We start from the raw sequence: 20,998 nt of genomic DNA on the forward strand, positions 1-20,998 counted from the left end.
TTAGAGTGGGAGAGAGCCAAAGCATAAGAGACTGTTGAGAACTGAGAACAAACTAAGGGTTGATGGGGGGTGGGAGGGAGGGGAGTTTGGGTGATGGGTATTGAGGAGGGCACCTTTTGGGATGAGCACTGGGTGCTGTATGGAAACCAATTTGACAATAAATTTCATATATAAATTAAAAAAAAAAAAAAGAAGAAAGCTGAAGAAAATTAATTTGGGCGAATGGAACTTAAAAGACAGGAGGGGAGAGAAAAGGGAAAAAATAAGGGAAGAATTAATAAATAATTAAAGGCCTGAAGAATTTAGGTTTAAAAACTGCGTGCTCTGTTCTAATTAAGCTATAGAAATATGAATAAATAATATTTTTACTGAAACTTAAAGGAGGAGGGGCATCTGGCTGGCTCAGTCAGTAGAGTATATGACTCTTGATCTTGGAGTTCAAGCCCTATGTTGGGGGTAGATTGTACTTTGGGGGAAAAAAAAGGTAGCTGGGGCACCTGGGTAGCTCATTTGGTTAAGCATCTGACTCTTGATCTCATCTCAGGTCTTGATCTCATGGTTGTGAGTTCAGGCTCCAAGTTGGGCTCAAAGCTGAGCATGAAGCCTACTTAAAAAAAAAAAAAAACCCTAAATGAGGAATAAAGATAGCTTATATTACAGTATTCCCAGAGAGCCGTATCTAGCTATCCAGAGCCCGTTGTTCTAAGAGAAAAATATAAAAATTCCTCTCCTTACCCCCATCGTCCTACAGAAATGATAAAATATGTAAAGGAGTGATTTCTATGGACAGGATGCTGTGCTTATATGCCATTTTTAATAGTACCATAAACTTCTAATTTATGCTAATGTGGGCTTTACTAGGCTGAATAATGTCTCCCAAGGGTATTAGATCCTAATCCAGAATCAGTAACGTTACTTTTTTTGAAAAAATCTTTTCAATTATTAAGTTAAGGATCTTGGGATGGGAAGATTATTCTGGATTATCTGAATGGGCCCTAAGTACAGTCACATATATTCTTATAAGAGGGAGGCAGACAGAAATTAGAAACACACAAGAGAAGACAGTATCGGCAGAGATTGGAGTGATAACAGCCACAAGCCACAGAATGACAGCAGCTACCAGAAGCTTGAAGACGTGAGCATACTCTTCCATAGAGCCTCCAGATGGAGTGTGGCCCTGCTCTGATTTCTGCCTGGTGATAATTTCTGACTTCTGGACCTCCAGAACTATGACAGAATAGATTTCTGTTGTTTTAAGTCACCAAGTTGGTGATAATCTATTATAGGAGCCACAAAAAACTAATACAGAGGCAGTATGATTTAATGAAAAATTACGGAAGTTTATCAGTGAAGTGGTTTTATTTTAGCCATAGACAATAAAACCATAAGTAGAATAACAAGAGTACCTGAGAGGTCCTTAGTTTACTTAACAAAGAAGTTTCCCTAGATGTTTTTAGTCCCTATCCATTTATTAGCACATAGTGATATATTAATATTAGAATGATATAGTCTAAAAATCCCCCTTATTCTTTCTCAAATTATTCCCCTGATTCATAATTCCTTGTTGCCTTCAGAAGTAAAATTCACACCACACACACTGGAAAAACAAAAATTTCAAAGACTGATAATACCAAATATTGGTGAGGATGGAGAGCAGTGGAATGCTTGGACATTGCTAGTGAGAATGCAAAAGAAAAACAGTTTGGCAGTTTCTTATAAAGACATACATACACTTAGCATACACTTGACACAGAATCCCACTCCTGAATATTTACTGGAGAGAAATGAATACATGTATCTACACTAAGACTTGTATTCAGATGTCCCTGGGAGCTTTATTCATAATAGCCAAGATGGAAACAACACCAAAATCCACCACCTGGGGAGTGGATAAGCAGAATGTGCTACATGTATTCAGTGGGGTACTAGTTGGCAATATATAAAAACGAGCAAACTGTTGATACATCTAACAACATGGGTAAAACTCAGAAGCATTATACTAAGTAAGTGAAAGAGAACAGACACAAAAGGCTAGATCCTATACGGTTCCATTTATATTAAGTTCTAGAAAAGGCAGTATAATAATGATAGAAAGCAGAACAGCAGTTGCTAGGAGATAAGAGCTGGGGAAGGGGATTGATGGAAAAGGACACAGGGGAACCTTTTGGGTTGATGGAACTTTTCTACATTATGATTGTGGTGGTTGCATGACTATACATCTGTCAAAGCTCATCAAATTGCACACTTAAAATTGGCAAATTTATTGTATGTAATCTTAAATTGACTTAAAAGACTGATCTTAAAAGATTTCAGTTCAGCCTATCCTAATTATTACCATGTCTAAAACAGTCCCAGTTTTATGGGGTATTACTGTTTTGAGAGGTCTTATCCTCTACTTTTGGTCATATTTTCTTTTCCTTACTCATTAAGTAGAAAATTTTAAATAACCTGAAATTCAGAGATGGGAAACTGGCATTTTCTCACCGTGTGTGCAAGGTGATATTTAGAGAACTAAAAGTTTTAAATCAATTTTAAAATATTACTGAATAGGGGCACCTGGCTGGTTCAGTCATTGTATCATGCAGTTCTGGATCTTGGAGTTGTAAGTTCCAGCCCCATGTTGGGTGTAGAGATTACTAAAAAATAAAATCTTTATGGGCCCCAGCGTGGCTCAGTTGGTTAAGCATCCCTCTCTTGATTTCAGCTGAGATCATGATCTCATGGTTCGTGAGATTGAGCCCCGAGTTAGGCTCTGTGCTGATAGTACAGAGCCTGCTTGGGATTCTCTATCCCTCCCTCTCAAAAAGAAATAAATAAACATTTAAAAAATTAAAATAAAATAAAATGGGGCACCTGGGTGGCTCAGTTGATCAAGTGTCCCAACTTCAGTTCAGGTCATGATCTCATGGTTGGTGGGTTCAAGCCCTGCATCGGGCTCTGCACTGACAGTGTGGAACATGCTTGGGATTCCCTTTCTCCCTCCCTCTCAGCCCCTCCCTTGCTTGTGAGCTCTCTCTCTTTCTCTCTCTCTCTCAAATAAATAAACTTAAAAATAATAAAATAAAATAAAGTCTTTAAAAGTAAAATACTATTGATTAGTACAGGGCTATTTTATAATGAATGAAAGTTTTCAAAATAGGGGCACCTGGGTGGATCGGTCAGTTAAGCATCTGACTCTGGATTTCAGCTAAAGTCCCCATTCATTTCAGAGATCACTGTTAATGAGTTTAAGCCCTGCACTGGGCTCTGCACTGATAGTGCAGAATCCAAGCCTACTTGGGATTCTCTCTCCCTCCTTCTCTCTCTGCCCCTCCCCTGCTCATTCTCTTTCTCAAAATAAATAAATAATAAATAAAAATAAAATAAGTAATAAATATGTAAAAATAATAAAAAGTATATATGTAATTCATTTATTTTTTAAAAACTTTTCAGAATAGATCTTTTTTTTTTTAAGTTTATTTTTATTTATTTTAAATTTTTTTTTTCAACGTTTATTTATTTTTGGGACAGGGAGAGACAGAGCATGAACGGGGGAGGGGCAGAGAGAGAGGGAGACACAGAATCGGAAACAGGCTCCAGGCTCTGAGCCATCAGCCCAGAGCCTGACACGGGGCTCGAACTCACGGACCGCAAGATCGTGACCTGGCTGAAGTCGGACGCTTAACCGACTGCGCCACCCAGACGCCCCTATTTTTATTTATTTTGAGAAAGAGAGAGTAGGTGGAGGAGGGGCAGAGAGAGGGAAAGAGAATCCCAAGCAGGCTCTGCACCATCAGCACAGAGTCCAGTGCGGGGCTTGAACTCACAGATGTGAGATCATGACGTGAGCTGAAGTCGAGTCAGACACTTAACTGAGCCACCCAGGGCACCCCTAGATTTTTATGTTTAAAAGAGAAAATACTCAGAGTGCCTTGCTGGCTTAGTAAAGTACGTGACTTTTTTTTTTAATGTTTTATTTATTTTTGACAGAGAGAGTGTGAGCGGGAGAGGGCCAGAGAAAGAGGGAGACACAGAATCTGAAGCAGACTCTGGGCTCTGAGTTGTCAGCACAGAGCCCGATGTGGGACTCAAACCCATGAACAGTGAGATCATGACCTGAACCGAAGTCCAATGCTTAACTTACTGAGCCACCTAGCCACCCCAAGCATGTGACTCTTGATCTCCGGGTTGTGAGTTCAAGCCCCATGTTGGGCATAGAAGTTACTTAAAAATAAAAACAAAATTTTTTTCTTAAAAAGAGAAAATATTCAGAGAAAGGAAAAAAATTAGTAGCAACTGAAGAAGCCACAGTATCAGTCCTTCCTTTTAACAATTTCTATGCATTGGTATAGAAAAAACTTACCTGAGGGGGCACCTGGGTGGCTCAGTCAGTTAAGCGTCCAACTTTGGCTCAGGTTGTGATCTTGCTGTTTGTGAGTTTGAGCCTTGCATCAGGCTTCTTGCTGTCAGTGCAGACTTTAGATCCTCTGTCTCCCTTTCTCTCTGCCCCTTTCCACTCTCTCTCTCTCTCTCAAAAATAAATAAATAAACTTAAAAAAGAAAAGAAAAAAACTTACTTGAGTTTTACCTGAAGAATGTTTTATGCAAGAAATCCTCCAGCAGTATGAATTCAAGATTCCTTTTTTTTTTTTGTAAGGTTTACTTATTTATTTTGAGAGAGAAAGAGAGTGCAAGCGGTGGAGGGACAGAAAGAGAGAGAGAGAGAGAGAGAGACACATAATCCAAAGCAGGCTCCAGGCTCTACTCTGTCAGCACAGAGCCCGATGTGGGGCCCAAACTCATGAACCAAGAGATCATGACCTGAGCTGAAGTCAGCTGCTTAACTGACTGAGCCACCCAGGAACCCTGAATTCAAAGATTCTTAAACAATAGAATGTGTAGTTTGTCCTTTATGGTGTGATATGTAAACGTAAGAGTTAATCACCACAAGAAAGTACCAAATACTTAAACTTTTCGTTACCTACTTCTATCCCTAGATAAAATGTGTTTAACATCTCTTTTTAACCATTCTTGGGTTTTGGGAGGCAAAGGCAGTTTAGATCCCATTCAGGCAGCCCACCAAGGTCTCCCTTAAAAACAAGACCTGAGCAAGTGCAGGCCGGGAGAATGAAGCAGTACCCAGGTAGACTAAATAGCCAGAAAGGGAAGCTGTTCTGGGCTTTGGGTGCCTCAGTGTACCTGGCATCTTCCTTTTACTTTAAACACAGTAGCAAAAACACAGATTTCAGGTTAGCCATTCAGAGCTTCACAAACCTTGGTCTGTGCCCACTAAGGAACTCAAGAGTTAAGTAGGATAAGGGAGTACCTGGAATGATGCCATGGGTCTTTCCACCTCACTCCTCAGATCCAGGAGCTTGCTAGCACTTTGTGACAAGTACCATGCCAGGTTATTTACACCTGCAATATCTCATTCACTTTTCCCAGTGACCCATGAGGTATATGTTTTCCCTATTTTAAATTGACGAAATTCAAACTCAGAAGTTAGACATTTAACCAAGGTTATAGATTGCAATGGTAAGGTTGGAATTGGAATCTAGGAATCACAATTCCTTTGTGCCAAGATGCCTCCCCTTGGCCAGACTGACCTGAGACAAGTTTCATGGAGCGCCTGACAAGCCATCCTCTGTGGTGAAGCATTTCCTGCATGGGTGGACACAGTTGCTATCCCATAGTACTTTGGTGTATTTCCCTTGCATGAGAATTCAGCCGGTGTTCATTATTTTTTCAGAACCCAATGCTGGACAGATCCAAGAAGGAATTGGGGAAGCTGTAAACAATATTGTGAAGCATTTTCATAAACCTGAAAAAGAGGTATGATCATCTGTCAAACTTAATGTATAGGATTTTAGGGGCACCTGGGTGGCTCAGTCATTGAAGTGTTGCATTTGACTCCTGATCTCAACTCCTGTTTGATCTCTGGGTCATGAGTTTAAGCATTGCATTGGGCTCCACAGTGGGCATGAAGTCTACTTCTACTTAAAAAAAAATTATATATATATATATGATTTTAAAGACACTTTTATACATGATACATACAGTAGAGGGTATGTTTTTATTTGTAAGCTTTCTAGTAGCTACAAGAACATACTTCATAGCTACCTTCAACACCCTTTTCTCTAGTGTTTTTCTTTTTTTCTTTATTTGCTTGTTTATGAATGAATGAATGAGTGAGAGGGCGGGGAGGGACAGAAGATCCGAAGCAGGCTCCACACTGACAGCAGAGAGCCTGATGTGGAGCTCGAACTCATGAGCCGAGAGATCATGACCTGAGCCGAAGTCGGACATCCAATTGAGCCACTCACATGCTCCTTCTCTAGTATATTTCTTAAACATAGGTGCAGCAGATTATTCTTTGGCACTGTGTGTTTTGTTCCACAGAGAGGAAGCCTCACGGTGTTGCTGTGTGGAGAAAATGGCCTGGTTGTGGCACTTGAACAAGTCTTCCACCATGGCTTCAAATCTGCCCGCATCTTTCACAAGAATGTCTTCATCTGGGACTTCATAGGTAAATTAAAACAGGTGTATGTTACTATAAAGGCACTGAAATGTTTCTTAGAAAACTCGAAGACCCAGGAATTTAAGCAAATAAGGGTTAGTGACAAGGGAGTATGTTTTTAAAAAAATATATCAAATTAGCACTCTCTTTGCTTTTCATTCAGTCAACAAATATTGTAGTGTCCGTAATATTCCAGACACTCACTGTTCGAGATGCTCAAGATACACATTGAGGCGGTAGAGTATGCAGCTCCTGATCTCGGAGTTATGAGTTCAGGCCTAGATTGAGTGTGGAGCCTACTTTGAAAAAAAAAGATACACGTTGAGATATAAGGAAACAAAACAAAAATTCCTTTGGTTGGCAAACTTACATTCTGGTGGGGACAGGAACACAGATAAAACACAAAAACATAACAAGTATGCAGTTCAGCTGGTATGTTAGAAAGTGATGGTTGATCTGGGAAAAAAAATAGTAAAGTGAAAGGAAATGGAGTGAAGAGTGCTTTTTTAAGTGGGGTGATTATACGCTTTGTGGACCAGGTGATATTTGAGCAAAGACTTTAAGGAAGTGAGGAATTGAGCCATATGAATATCTGGGAGAGAGCACTCCAGGCTGAGAGAACTATCAGGGCAGAGGCCCCAAGCTTGGAGTGTGCTTGGCCATTGCATGGAGTAGCAAGTGTAGTGCGAGTGGGGCAGAGTGAGGGAGACAGAGTAAGAGGATACTGGGGGAGAGGGCTGTGTACTGCCAGAGCCAGGAGCTTCAGGGCCTTCTAGACCTTTGCAAGGACTTGGGTCTTTATCATGATTGAAATAGGAAGTCATCGGAAGGCTTTGAGCTAAGGAATAAATGACATAAAATAACTTCTGTTTTGTTTTAAAAGGATTACTCTAGCTTTATGTTATCCAGTATGATAACCACTACCATAGCTACGTGTGGCTATTTAAATTTATTTAATTTAAATTAGATTTAAAATTCACTTCGTGGGGCGCCTGGGTGGCGCAGTCGGTTAAGCGTCCGACTTCAGCCAGGTCACGATCTCGCAGTCCGTGAGTTCGAGCCCCGCGTCAGGCTCTGGGCTGATGGCTCGGAGCCTGGAGCCTGTTTCCGATTCTGTGTCTCCCTCTCTCTCTGCCCCTCCCCCGTTCATGCTCTGTCTCTCTCTGTCCCCAAAATAAATAAACGTTGAAAAAAAAAATTAAAAAAAAAAAATTTCACTTCGTTAGTCACACCTGCCTTACCTAGTAGCTACCAAATGGAACCTTGCAGATACAGAACATTTCATCCATCACAGAAAGTTCTGTTGCAGTGTACCGCTCTAGCTTGCTAAATAAGCTTTGTAATGCGGTTCTTCTAGAATTCCCAGTTTTCTTAAAGGGGTGATTAATCATTTTGTGTCTTGTAAATATAGTCTAGATGAAGTGGTTGGTTTTATCCAACTTAGAGTTTTTAGACAAAGAAAAGGTTAACAGAGCTAGGCCTCCAGGAGTGATTTTTTTTTTTCTTTTGGAATGCCCAGAATCTTACTACTCCTGTTTCTAATATATGTATACATATCTCTTCCTCAGATTTCTTGAGTCAGTTCCATTTCAAGGATTTCATTGCAAAATGTCAGCCAGCCACTGTATAACTAGAACAGAGGGCACATCTCGATGGCTACCATGTATTTGCTAGCTACTCCTAGAAGGTTCCAGTCTTGACCGGGGAGTCCATCTGTTTTTCTTTTTTGCCAGTTTCCATTGCTTGAAGGTATTCCAAAGAGAGTAAACTTTGCACCCTTCTGGAATGCAGTCTAGATTAGAAAATAAACTCCCGGAGCATATCGTTCCACCAGGAAACATGGACCTCTAGAATTCATCGTGAAATCAGTGATAAAGTAATGATTTTGGTTTCCAGACTGGCTCTAATGCAAAGCACCATTAGTGTTTCCAGAATAAACTAAGTGATTAATCTTTCTGTGTATGAAGTATTAATGTGTATTGTGATATGATTCTGACTTCCTTCCCCAGAGAAAGCGGTTGCTTATTTTGAAACCACTGACCAGATTCTAGACAATGAAGACGATGTCCTTATTCAGAAATCATCCTGCAAAACCTTCTGCCACTATGTAAATGCTATTAATACTGCACCCAGGAACATTGGAAAGGACGGCAAATTCCAGATTTTAGTTTGCCTTGGAACACGGTATAAAGCCAGTTCTTGACTTTCCCTATCTTTGTTATGTTTTGAACAAAAGTCCAGGAGGGGCTGCCTCAGATCATGCCCCTTCCAAAGCTCTCCCGTGGGCTCCTTTCATTGCAATTTTTATTATGAAACTATGTTTATTGGGTACTTGCTGTGTATTGACACCATGCTAAGTACTCATTTAATCCTCCTATCACTTCCCCACCACAATACATGAAGTAGCACTGTACAGATGTATAAGGTACAGCGGAGTTAACAAAGCTTCCCAGGGTCACACAGCTAGAAAGAAGCAGAGCCAAGATTCATACCCAGTCTCATTTGAGTGCCCAAGCTCTCAACCATTACACTACACTGGCTCCAAAGGTGGGTAGATAGGTAATGGGTAGTTTGGTAAGGAATTTGACACACATACGTATATTTACTGTGTAGGGTTTGTGTTGTGTATCTATAGCACCATGTTGTTGGTTTTTTTCTTTTTTTTTTTTAATTTTTTCACCATGTTGTTTTAAATTTAATAACATTGTAGAATTCATATGATATAAATAATTCTTAAGTATATAAAGTCTTCTCTTTGACAGTTCCCTACCCCTTTATTTTTTGAAAATGACGCATAGGAGCTTTACAATCCATTAATTTTTAAACAGCTGTCAGAATTATAAGAAATGAAACATGTAGGCCTTTAGAACAAGATTTTTTTTTAAGTTATCTGTGTAATGTGTTTTTTTTTTTTTTTCTACAGACCTAGAGCCCCAACAGGAGATTGGCAGGCCTAGTTATGACTGCTTTTATCATGAAAGGCATATCGAGGGGCTCCTGGCTACTAGCTCAGTCAGAAGAGCATGTGACTCTTGATCTCGGGGTCATGAGTTTGAGCCTGAGGTTGGGTGTAGAGATTACTACAAAAAAAAATAATAAACTTTAAAAAAAACAAAAGGCATATTGAGAGATGCTCGATAAGGATGTCTTAGATATTTAGTGGCAGGTAACTAATGTCAGAGGTTAATCAGGACACACTGAAGGTTGAGATGTCCTCCTGAAAGAACTGGTTTATAAAACTAAGTTCTATATTTCTTCTTAATAAAAGGGCCCAGTTTCAGCTATGCTTTTAAAATTCCTTTTAAACATGATCCTTATCTCCTTTTATCTCTTGTTCTGATTTATTAGACTAATGCAACCCCTCTTTTGGTTTGTAAAATCCACTTAATGTTTTTCTTTCCTTTTGTTCCTTGTTACGTTGTATAAGTTTTTTTTTTTTTTTTAATGCTAATCCTGACTATTTAATGCAGTCTTTCTTCCCAAAGGGTCAGCGTACTTTGGCATGCCTTGCCACAGATGTCTGAATAACACCCCTGTAAAAAAGAGATACAAAATGACTTTCTGCCTCTTTTTTTTTTTAAGTGTTAAATCAGAATAGAGAATCTCTTTAATGTGGGTAGGTCCTTATGGCCAATTTGCCCAAACTTATTTTCAGTCTCTTGGGTTTTCCCATTAACACTGACTGTATCATTACTGTATCTTTTTAACCAGCAAATTTCCAAAATCTTGAATTTGGTTTCTCCTCTGCTGACCTGAGAACTTGGCTGGATTTTGCTCCATCCAGTCCTACACCTTCCCATTGAAAGTTCTAAGGTGTGTTGTTCTGCAGCAAGGTGGGCAGGGCTCAGGACTTCTTTCTCTTTGACTCTGTAGGGATCGCCTGCTCCCACAGTGGATCCCACTCTTAGCCGAATGTCCTGCCATTACCCGAATGTATGAGGAGAGTGCCCTCCTGCGAGACCGCATGACTGTCAACTCTCTCATCCGCATTCTGCAGACCATTCAGGACTTCACCATAGTCTTGGAAGGATCACTCATCAAAGGAGTGGATGTGTAACCCAACTGGCTAGAAGCTCTCAGTCCAGACCCCTTGCTCCTGAACCTTCCCCAACTATGGGGACCGATTTGGACTTGTCTGATAAGGTAGTGAGTCACTGCAGGGGGCAACACACCATATTCCCCAATTTGAACAATCCTCACACTACAGACAAGGCAAAATGCTGTATTGTAGTTCATTTGAACCTGGAATTTAGTATAAAATAGAGTATTTTCATGTGTTAGATGTGTGTAAATATGCTATCTTCTTTAAGAAATTATATTACTCTAATAAGATACTTTTCTTAGATTGAATATTCCTGTGACTTAACATAAGTAGCTTAACCACATTGGGAGTTGGGAGGGAAAGAGTGGTGCTAGCCAGGAAGAAGCCAGTAAACACGTAATTACAGTGCAAGCCAGTCGGGCTTATTTTTTCCCTCCAGGTATCACAAAGGAACCCAGAATGCATTGTTATGTCATAGCCATCCATCCTGGTGTGTCTGATCCTTTGTATTGTGAATGTAAACAGCTTTACCTACTGTATGTGATAGTCCTCACTTCTATATTTTAAGTTACAGTTGGTTTCATACATTTGAATTGAGTCACTTCTCCAGTCTTTTGGAAAATCTTTTTCCGTCGGCACAAGATAAAGACACAGTTCAAATATTTTAAATACTGGACCCCAGGAGCTTGGCTGAACTGGAAAGAGAACACACAAAGCCCTGAGAAGTATGTTAAATTGTAGGATTATCACTTCTTTACACTTTGGAAAGATTAGCCTAGACTAACTTCATTCTTGGCATTTTTATTCTTGTTATGTGAGGTACTTTGAGGAGATGTGAATTTCAAAGTGTTGGTCTTACAGTTATAAGAACTGCAAACGGCAGTTTGATCCTGCACTTAAAATTTGGCCATCTACGCCCTGCAGCAGTTCTTACCTCAAGGATAATCTCAAACCCTGTCTTTGTTAGGTTCCAGTCACCTCCCCCCCTTCCTGTGCCCATCCCCCTCTCAGGAAATGGAAGGAATGTCTAAGAAGGAGGAGGGCTTGGTGTAGCTTGGAATGTTTTTGTGAAAGTATTTGTTGACCATGATAATGCAAATAACAGAGGGAAAGAGAAAGAATGAACCCTTTCTGGGTGTTTCAGGGCAAGTTTTATGTTCCTTTTCTAAGAAGGGGTAATAAATGTAAAACAACTGGCCCAGAGAAGGTAAAAGCCAGTACAGCACAGACTGACAAAATGGGAGCAGAACCAGAGGCGACAGTTTTGAAAGACCAAACATTGTGAGTAACTTTCCAGTTGGGTATTTTATAAGGAAGTTAAATAAACGTGGTATTAGCTAGTTACCTTAAGACTTCGTTTATGGTAGGTCCTGTAACCAATTAGGCGTTTGCACATTGTTAGCAGTGAAATTGCCCCAGCACTGCGCCGGGTTTTATTCCCAGTTGTGGCTGAGAAGCAAAGCCATGGCCTCTCAGGACCCCCGTACTGTCTTGAGGGTCCTGGGCTTTAGCCAACAGTATTGTTTCTCTTCTTGCCTGAAGGAAGAAACTAATGAACAAGTGCCTCACTCCCTTATCAAGCACTGTATTCAGCCAGGCGACCAAGGCACATCCCCTTTTAATATCTAACTTAGTATTTGAGGAGGAACGGGGAGTTGAAGGCCACATTTAGAGACCCACGAAGGGTTTAAGAACAGGTTTTTGGGTGACTTGGGTAGACTGGAGATTTGTTTGCCTGAGTCTAAAGTGTGTCTGCGTAACAACGCAACTCTTCCAGGATCATGGAAAGTCTATTATGGGACACTTCCAGAACCCATTTCGCACAGGTTCTTGTGTTGCCGTGATCAGAAACCACTGAATGATCAGGGCAGGGTTTTATTCTTATTACCTTCCTCATAAGACCATGCTTCTGGCACACTCTGGGCAGCCGAAGGATGACTTAGGTGAGCAGGCTAGCACTGAGTGACCATTTTACAGGTAGGAATACTTGAGGATCGGAGAGGTTAAATACTTACCCCACAGCTGGTCAGTGACAACAGAGTCTAGAACTCATGTTTTTTATTACACCAAGACTGCGTGACACTGAGCTCCGAGGCATTCATATTACGTCTTTGTACCCCTGGATCTTTATTCATACACCCAAGCAAGTAGGATATAAATATTACTGTCCATTTATAATAAGCATTTATAAGGATTAACATTCTTTTTAACAAATGGTTCTGAAGTGGTTGAGAATTATATGTTATAAAAACTGGGAGCAAAATTGGATTTGGGGCCTATGAATAAAACCATTACATTAAAAGTAATACCCAAAAATAAATTATATGTAAAGTTTTATCCCACTCTGTGTGATAGGACCATAACAATGGGAATGACCACTTTCACAAGAAATAGTCACACCAGAACTGACACATCTTCTAGAGTGCTGGGCCCTTTGAATTGGTCACATCAGGAGCCCATATACTTATTCCAGTGATCCAGCCAGGACTCCAAACATGTGGGGACCTCCTTCTGAGCCATCTGAATGGCCTACAGCCCATTCTTTTGAGTATTGCCAGTGATGGTAAATCTTGACCTTTCAGAAGAAATTTAATATTCGGAAACAACAAAAAGTTCTTACAATCCAAATTGATTAATAAAAAGGATGCTTAAGCAGAGTTTGAGGCCGCAAGGAAATTATTCTAAAGAAATAAGACTTCTCTCTTATGTGGCTTATAACTGTCCCTAAGCCAATACCAGAATATTTTGAGCAGGACAGTAGCAGAACCTTTAGAATGAATGTACATAATCGACTTTTGGAAGGACCGTACCTATTTAGAGGTATCCTTTTTGCTATATTTTTTTAAATCAGTATATTGCTTTATATAATTACACCTCAAAGTTTAAGTAAAAATCAACTTTGTAATTTTTTTTTCCTCAGAATAAATTAAAAGTAATGCCTGGAACCATAATTAGTATTTTCACATAATAATAGCTTAAGAGGAAATTATTTTAAAACTAAATTGCCAAAAATATTACCTCTTGAAACATCTAATTTCCAAGTGTTTTCCAAATGTCCTGAAACTCCTAATGTCAGCCTTTCTGACAGCGGCATTACACTTGTTGGTATTACGTGTGAGGCCCTACAAGCGGTGCCCTGGTTGGGGCTCACCAATGCCATAAAAACGACTGAGGCGCAGCGTGGAGTAGCATAAAGTGCCATTCCAGTTGGGGTAAAATCGGCCTTATAGAGAACAAAAGCAAGGCTTCCCAAGGCGCCCTCTCCCTCCCCTTTCCCACTGGGAGCAAGAATCTGATATAAGAAACCTAAACCTTGCAAGAGTCTGCAGTTGCCCTCTAAAATTTATTTTAAATGTTGCAGACATTTTTGAATCTTTGTGACCCTGTGACATTTACTTTAACATGCCTTTTTAAAAAATCATTTTAATGAGCTTCTGTCACACTACATGAATGATGAATGATATAGGGGAAATACTGAATTGCTTGTATCTCCTTTTTTTGGAATAAAGCACTGTTGTATGTAAATGTAAGTGAAAGAGAGGTAGAAACTATACGTTAACAGTTTGTGTGTAGTATATGTTGATGCCTCTAAGATATTTTGAAACAGGAGGCAACAGATGTGGACCTCAGATCCCCAGGGAAATATTTATTTGACAGCATTGAAAGTGTAGCTCTTAATCGAAATATCTTCTTTCTGCTAAGAATTATGATTTTTCAGTAGATTTTCACTTTGAGTATTGTATTTTCTCTGTGAGGTTTACAGAAGCTATCCTTTTCAACATGTTGAAGGGACAATCTGAACCTTAGCTATTTATATTTCAGTATTAACATACCTTCATTGAGAATGGAGTCGTGGCCTCTTCTCTACTTTTATAAAATGAATCCTGTTTCCAAGTCATCAGTTTCTTTTGAAGTCCCTGTTTCTTTCCTAAGCATTTGTTACATTACCATTTAGCTTTAAAAAGAGACAGAAACGAATAATAAACTTCTAGGTCCTTTATTTCTATTAAAATACATTTACAAATCTCTTGGATTTCCAACATGTTTTGAAGAGGGTACTGATGATCAGAGGAATCCAAGAAGAAATGCATTGTCCCAGATCTTCCTGGAGCTGATCATCCTCTCAAGGACAGAATAAAGATTAGCTCCAGAAATGTATCACATTGAGCAGTTGACACCAGAGGGACAAAAATATATATCAAAAAATTTCTCCTCATCTAAAGGAATCCAGGGCATCCTTGGGTTATGTGGGAGGGAATCATGCTTGATCCAATTTCCTGAATGAATTTGTGTGTGGCTCCAGTCTGTTCCAAACCTTGTTCACAGTAGAGAGGTATGGTAAGGAGTTCCTGTTGTCAATCAGCTGAGGGTGTTAAACATAGAAAAATCCTTCTATGTTACACTTGAGCCGTGTGTAAATGTACCCTGTGTATCTTTTTTTAAAAAATGAACATTTCTGCATTTAAATTATATTGTGTTTCTTTGTATTGTTAACAATGCATCAGAACTGGATTTTTTTTTTCTCATCTGAACATAATATAAAATTTAAAGAGTATTGTGATATCAAGCACTTTAACATACATATCAGAGAAACTGACGTGGGTTTTTCAGGTTTTGGAGTACATTTAAATATGACTTTTCATGCTTTGTTCTTTACAAATAAAACTGTGGGGTTGATACTTTGTTTTGCTTTGTTATTACAGAATCTTAATACTGAGTGGTAAGTGATTTCAGAAAGTAGAGGGATAAACCAAAACCTTTAAGTAAGTAGTAAAAATACTCCTGCTGGGCAACTGGTTATCCAGAAGAGGTTTAAAAAACAGCTTTTTTTAAGGTTCAAGAAAACCATACAGAAAAATCCGTTCTTGGCGTAAAAGCCTAAACGAAAAAGGAGAAATAAAATTTTTAGAGGAAAATACAGAACAGAATGCATTTATGAACTTAGGAAAGGGAAGTATTCTTAAGACACTCAAAAATAACAGAAGGCAAGGTTTCATTGACTACCCATTGTAAGCATTACTTAAGTCATTGCTTTAAGATACGGGCATACAGCATTTTATTTATTTTTTAAATTATTTATTTTTTTGCATATAGCATTTTTAAAAATTTTTAATGTTTATTTTTGAGAGTGAGAGACAGAGAATGATTGGGGGAGGGGCAGAGAGAGGGAGACACAGAATCTGAAGCAGGCTCCAGGCTCCAAGCCATCAGCACAGAGCCCGATGTGGGGCTCAAACTCATGAACCTTGAGATCATGACCTGTGCTGAAGTTGGACACTTAACTGACTGAGCCACACAGGCGCCCCTGCATATAGCATTTTAAACATACATACACATCAAATTCCTGCTGTTATGGGATTTATATTCTCTTTTTTTTTTTTGGAATTTGTTTTCTAATGAAGGAGTTAAATAGTGAACACGAGAAGTAATACACATTATACTTAGATAACAATAACAAGCAAAGAAGAGAGACTGAAAATATGATTGGGCCACTTGGAGAAGGACTGCAATTATAAATGGGTTAGCTAGAGAAGGCCTCACTGCAAATGGAGATGCCCTTAACTGGGATTAGAAAAAGTGTAGGAGAAAACAAGGCTGCAGGATCAATATCAAGAGCTTACTTTTGGGGTGCCTATGCAGCTCAGACGGTGAAGTGTCTGACTTCGGCTCAGGTCACGATCTCATGGTTCATGAGTTTAAGCCCAGCATCAGGCTCCCTGCTGTCTGTGCAGAGCCTGCTTCAGATCCTCTGTCCTCCTCTCTCTCTGCCCCTTCCTTCCCTGTTACTGCACTCTCTCTCTCAAAAATAAACACTGAAAAAAAAAATTACTTTTGAACCTAACTTTGGAATGCCTATTAGACATCCAAGTAGAGAAGCTTAGTAGGCACTTGCATGAATAGATTAGGAGTTCAGGGGAGAACAAGGATATATTTGTCAGGATCCAATCAAGAGACAGAAACCACAAGCTATTTGAAGAGGGATGGATTTTTTTTTATTTTTTTTTATTTTATTTTTTTAGTAAAATCCATGCCCAACATGGGGCTTGAACTCATGACCCCAAGATCAAGAGTTGAATGCTGTACCAACTGAGCCAGCCCGTCACCCCTGGGGGGGGGGGGGGTTGAATGTAAAAAACTATGTATGAGAGTTCTCTAGAGAAAAAGAACCAAGAAGTCATGTGTTTGTATGTGTGTGTATATGTGTGTATGTGTGTGTGTATATATACACACACACATACACATACATATCTATGTTTGTGTGTGTGTATATGTGTGTGTGTGTATACACACACACACACACACACACACACACAGATCTATTTTAAGGAATTGGCTAATGCAATTTTAGAGACTTGATAAATCCAAAATCTACAGGGTAGGCTGGTTAGGCTGGACAGCCAGAGAAGCGTTGTAGTTCAAGTCCAAAGGCAATCTGCTGACAGACTTCCTTCTTGCTCAGAGAAGGTCACTCTGTGTTCTGTTCAGGCCTTCAACTGATTTGATGAAGCCTACCCACATTCTGGAGGGTAATCTGCATTACTTGAAGGCCACCAATGTAAATATTAATCTTGTCCAAAGCACATTTTCACAGAAATATTCAGAATGTTTGATTAAATATGTTTGATTAACCATCATAAACTATAATAAGAAATTAGAATAATAGAGGATTTATTTACTAAGCAACAAAAAGAACGCTTAATACAAGAATAGCAAAAATAAACAATAGCATCTATAGGAAGCAGCCACTAACCGTAGGCTTAAAATGCCCTTTCCCTCAGGCTGAGAGCCAGATTTTGTTAGAAAGGGTAACACCAAGGTCCACTAGATGTCAAAGAAGTTTACTCAGTTGATGCACCAGTGGCACTTGGGAATCTGCCCTCAGGTACCAAGGAAGCATCCATGGGGAAATGCCATATCCCAGAAGCTGCTGGGAAGCTACTGAAGGTGGTGCCAGGGAAGCCATCCATGGACAGGTGCTATACCAGTAAAACTCAGTGCAGAGCACCCAAGGGAATGCCACACGAGGTGAGCTGCTGAGTACGAGGTGAGCCAGGAGCTTCCCACTGCAGAAGCTTGCAGAGGGGAGCACAGCAGAAACAGGAAGCCGAACTCCCTCCTCCAGTGCATTTCCAGTGCCATTTTTTTTTTTAATGTTCATTTGAGAAAGAGTGAGTGAACAGGGGAGGAGCAGAGAGAGAGGGAGACACACAATCTAAAGCGGACTCCAGGCTCTGGGCTGTCAGCACAGAGCCCAACAGGGATCGAGCTCACAAATTGTGAGATCATGACCTGCACTAGAGTCTGACACTGAACCGACTTAATCACCCAGGCGCCCTCTCTCCAGTGCATTCTACTGACAAAGGTTAACATTGTGCCAGCTGGCAAAGGAAAAATGTTTACAGAAGGGTCTAGCTTCATTGTCACAGAACGGGCAATAAAGGGTAGATTTGGAGCTGAGAGGCAATAAACTGATAACTGCCCCAGGTCCTTATATTCAGTTGTGGAGGAAACAAAGGAGGGGAGTAGGAAAATGCAGGAGGAAAAGAGACAATAGAGCAATATCTCCAAACTTTATGGTGCAATGATTTAGAGCAGAAATTGTCTGCCATATCCATTTGAACTTGGTCCACATGTATCTGTATGATCTACATCACTACCCTTTAAAATATTGACTTTAATTTAAAATGTATGTGTGTATATATATTAAAAATATATAATACATATTTTTATATATAATATATATTATATATATATAATATATATATATATATGAAACCAGTTAAAAAGGGTAGGAGGCTTTTGCAGTTTAAAGGAAAGAAGACCACAGGGGTAGCAATGAAGGTGATGGAAAGTGTTGGGTACTTGGCGTATTTTGAAACTAAAGGCAGAGAATTTCCTGATGGATTGTGGGGGATGAGCGAAAGAAAAGTCTAGAATAACTCTAAGCATTTTGGCCTGAACAACTGGAAGAATGAAGCTAGAAATTCTGTTAAGTAAGGATATGGGGAGAACAGGCTTTGGAGAAAGATCAGAAGTTCAAGTTTGGAGGGGCGCCTGGGTGGCGCAGTCGGTTAAGCGCCCGACTTCAGCCAGGTCACGATCTCGCGGTCTGTGAGTTCGAGCCTCGTGTCGGGCTCTGGGCTGATGGCTCAGAGCCTGGAGCCTCTTTCCGATTCTGTGTCTCCCTCTCTCTCTCTGCCCCTCCCCTGTTCATGCTCTGTCTCTCTCTGTCCCAAAAATAAATAAACGTTGAAAAAAAAAAATTTAAAAAAAAAAAAAAAAAAAGAAGTTCAAGTTTGGAGATGTTAAATTTCAAAAATTGATTAGATATCCATGGAAATGATGAACAGGAAATTGAATGTCTGAGTCTGGATTTTGTGAGCAATTGGACTTCAGATACAAATTTGGGAGTTGCCAACATACATAGATGGAATTTAATGTCTTAAAACTGGATGAGAATATAAAAGGAGTTATTAAATCATCTCCCAAAACATTCACTTTAATTCCATGATAGGCATATGGCATGATTTATCATGTGACATTTAGGTTTACCTCCCAAGTTTTCACTATTCTGTAAAATGCTATGATATAAAACATGTACATAGCTCCCAGTGTTTCACTATTCTGAATACCATAATGAACAAAATTCCTTGCTTTGTGAGAAACTACCATTTTTGTAGATCAAAGGCAAATGTTAACAACTGTATACGATTCAACCTAATATTTGTGATGATAATTCTTTTGGTTATCTTGACATGTTATAATTTGATTAAAATAGATACTGTAACCTAGATGGAGCAATTAATCTCTGGGCTGCAAAGCCTAAAAATAAATCACTCTAGTTAGAGCTAGCATGTGGGGCCAGATGTTTCCTAAAACTCCCATAACATAATCCTGAGGTCTGTCATTTACCTACCCATACCTTGTGTTCTTAAACGACCTCAAAACTTCTGGATTTCTCACTGACATCCTATTCAAAAACAGCAGAGCTTCCAAATACATGAAATAAAAACTAATGGAATCAATGAGAAAGAGACAGTCTCAAGTATAGTAGGAAAAGCACTTTTCTCAATTATTAAAAGTGCATATAGATAGAAATCAGTAGAGACATAGAGGACTTGGATAATACCATCAACCAACTTGACCAAATTGATATTTATAGAATATTTTCACGAATGGAAAGAATGTGTTCTTTCCAACAACACAAAGAACATTTACCAAGATTGACAATCTTTGGGGCAACAAAATAAGTATTAATAAATTTAAAAAGATACAAGTCATGTAAAGTATGTTCTCTAGCCACACGGTCAAAAAATGAATCAAAGTGAAAGCAAAAAGAGCATCTAAAGCAGCTCTTAAAGACAAATTGCTAGCAGTGAACACCTACCCTACAAAAAAGTTTTCTATGCTACATATGTAACATGTTACTAAGTTCCATCTAACATATATTAGTTTAGAAACAAAAATAAAAAATGAAAACTAACAAAAGAGACAGAAAATAAAGATTAGAGCAAAATCAATAAAACAGAAAAAGAAAAATCAATGAAACCAGAATTTTTTTTTTTTTTTTGAGAGAGAGAGGACGCAAGTGAGTGAGGGGGAGAGAGAGAGAGAATCTCAGGAGGGGCAGAGGGAGGCAGAGGGGTCGGGGGCAGAGAGAGAAGCAGGGCTCATCCAAAGCAGGGCATGACCTGAGCCAAAGTCAGATGCTTACCACTGAGTTACCCTGGCACCCCAGAAGGTAATTCTTTGAGAAATCAATAAAATTGTTAAACCTACAGCCAGATTGTTTAGAGAAAAAAGAAGAAAGATACAAATTGCCAATATCAAGAATGACAGAGTTGACATAAAAATAGATTCTACACATACTGAAAGGATAATAAGAAAGGACAATGGATAAAGAAGATGTGGCATGTATATACAATGGAATACTACTTAGCCATCAAAAAGAATGAAATCTTGCCATTTGCAACATCAATGTAGCTACAGTCAATTATGCTTAGCGAAATAAGTCAGAGAAAGTCAAATACCATATGATTTCACTCATATGGAATTTAAGAAACAAAACAGATGAACATATGGGAAAAGGAACAGAAAGGGAAGGAAACCATAAGAGACCCTTAACCATAGAGAACAAACTGAGGGTTGATGGGGGGGGGGAGGGATGGGCTAGATGGGTGATGGGTATTGAGGAGCGTGCTTGTTATGAGCACTGGGTTTTATATGTAAGTGATGAATCACTGAATTCTATTCCTGAAACCAGTATTACATTACATGTTAACTAACTAGAATTTAAATTAAAAATTTGGGAAAAAAAACTATTAAATTAATAACAAGGAAGAAAGAAAGAAGAAAGAAAGAAAGAAAGAAAGAAAGAAAGAAAGAAAGAAAGAAAAAAAGAAAGAGAAAGAAAGAAGGAAGGAAAAGGGGAATAATATGAACTTTTTTTTTTTTTAACG

At 39.1% G+C, this 20,998-nt stretch overlaps 1 protein-coding gene and 1 long non-coding RNA gene across 7 annotated transcripts in view; one reads left to right on the forward strand and one right to left on the reverse strand.

Annotated features, from left to right (window-relative positions):
- Window positions 1-15,220, forward strand: part of DENND5B (DENN domain containing 5B) — a 196,824-nt gene extending 181,604 nt beyond the window's left edge. For all 6 annotated transcript variants that reach the window (XM_040488497.1, XM_040488500.1, XM_040488499.1 and 3 more), the window contains 4 exons: window positions 5,729-5,811; window positions 6,379-6,505; window positions 8,506-8,680; window positions 10,370-15,220. In XM_040488497.1, coding sequence (XP_040344431.1) covers window positions 5,729-5,811; window positions 6,379-6,505; window positions 8,506-8,680; window positions 10,370-10,553 — 569 coding nt within the window. In that variant the 3' untranslated portion in view covers window positions 10,554-15,220. The remainder of the gene's footprint in view (window positions 1-5,728; window positions 5,812-6,378; window positions 6,506-8,505; window positions 8,681-10,369) is intronic.
- The window catches only part of LOC121038752 (uncharacterized), a 21,141-nt gene continuing 6,751 nt past the window's right edge, over window positions 6,609-20,998 (reverse strand). Inside the window, exon 3 of the long non-coding RNA XR_005794488.1 lies at window positions 6,609-6,792. This is a non-coding gene — a long non-coding RNA (uncharacterized LOC121038752). The remainder of the gene's footprint in view (window positions 6,793-20,998) is intronic.

The sequence above is a fragment of the Herpailurus yagouaroundi genome, unplaced genomic scaffold, assembly GCF_014898765.1.
Source record: "Herpailurus yagouaroundi ecotype Mexico unplaced genomic scaffold, PumYag 166, whole genome shotgun sequence".
Lineage (NCBI taxonomy): Eukaryota > Metazoa > Chordata > Mammalia > Carnivora > Felidae > Herpailurus > Herpailurus yagouaroundi.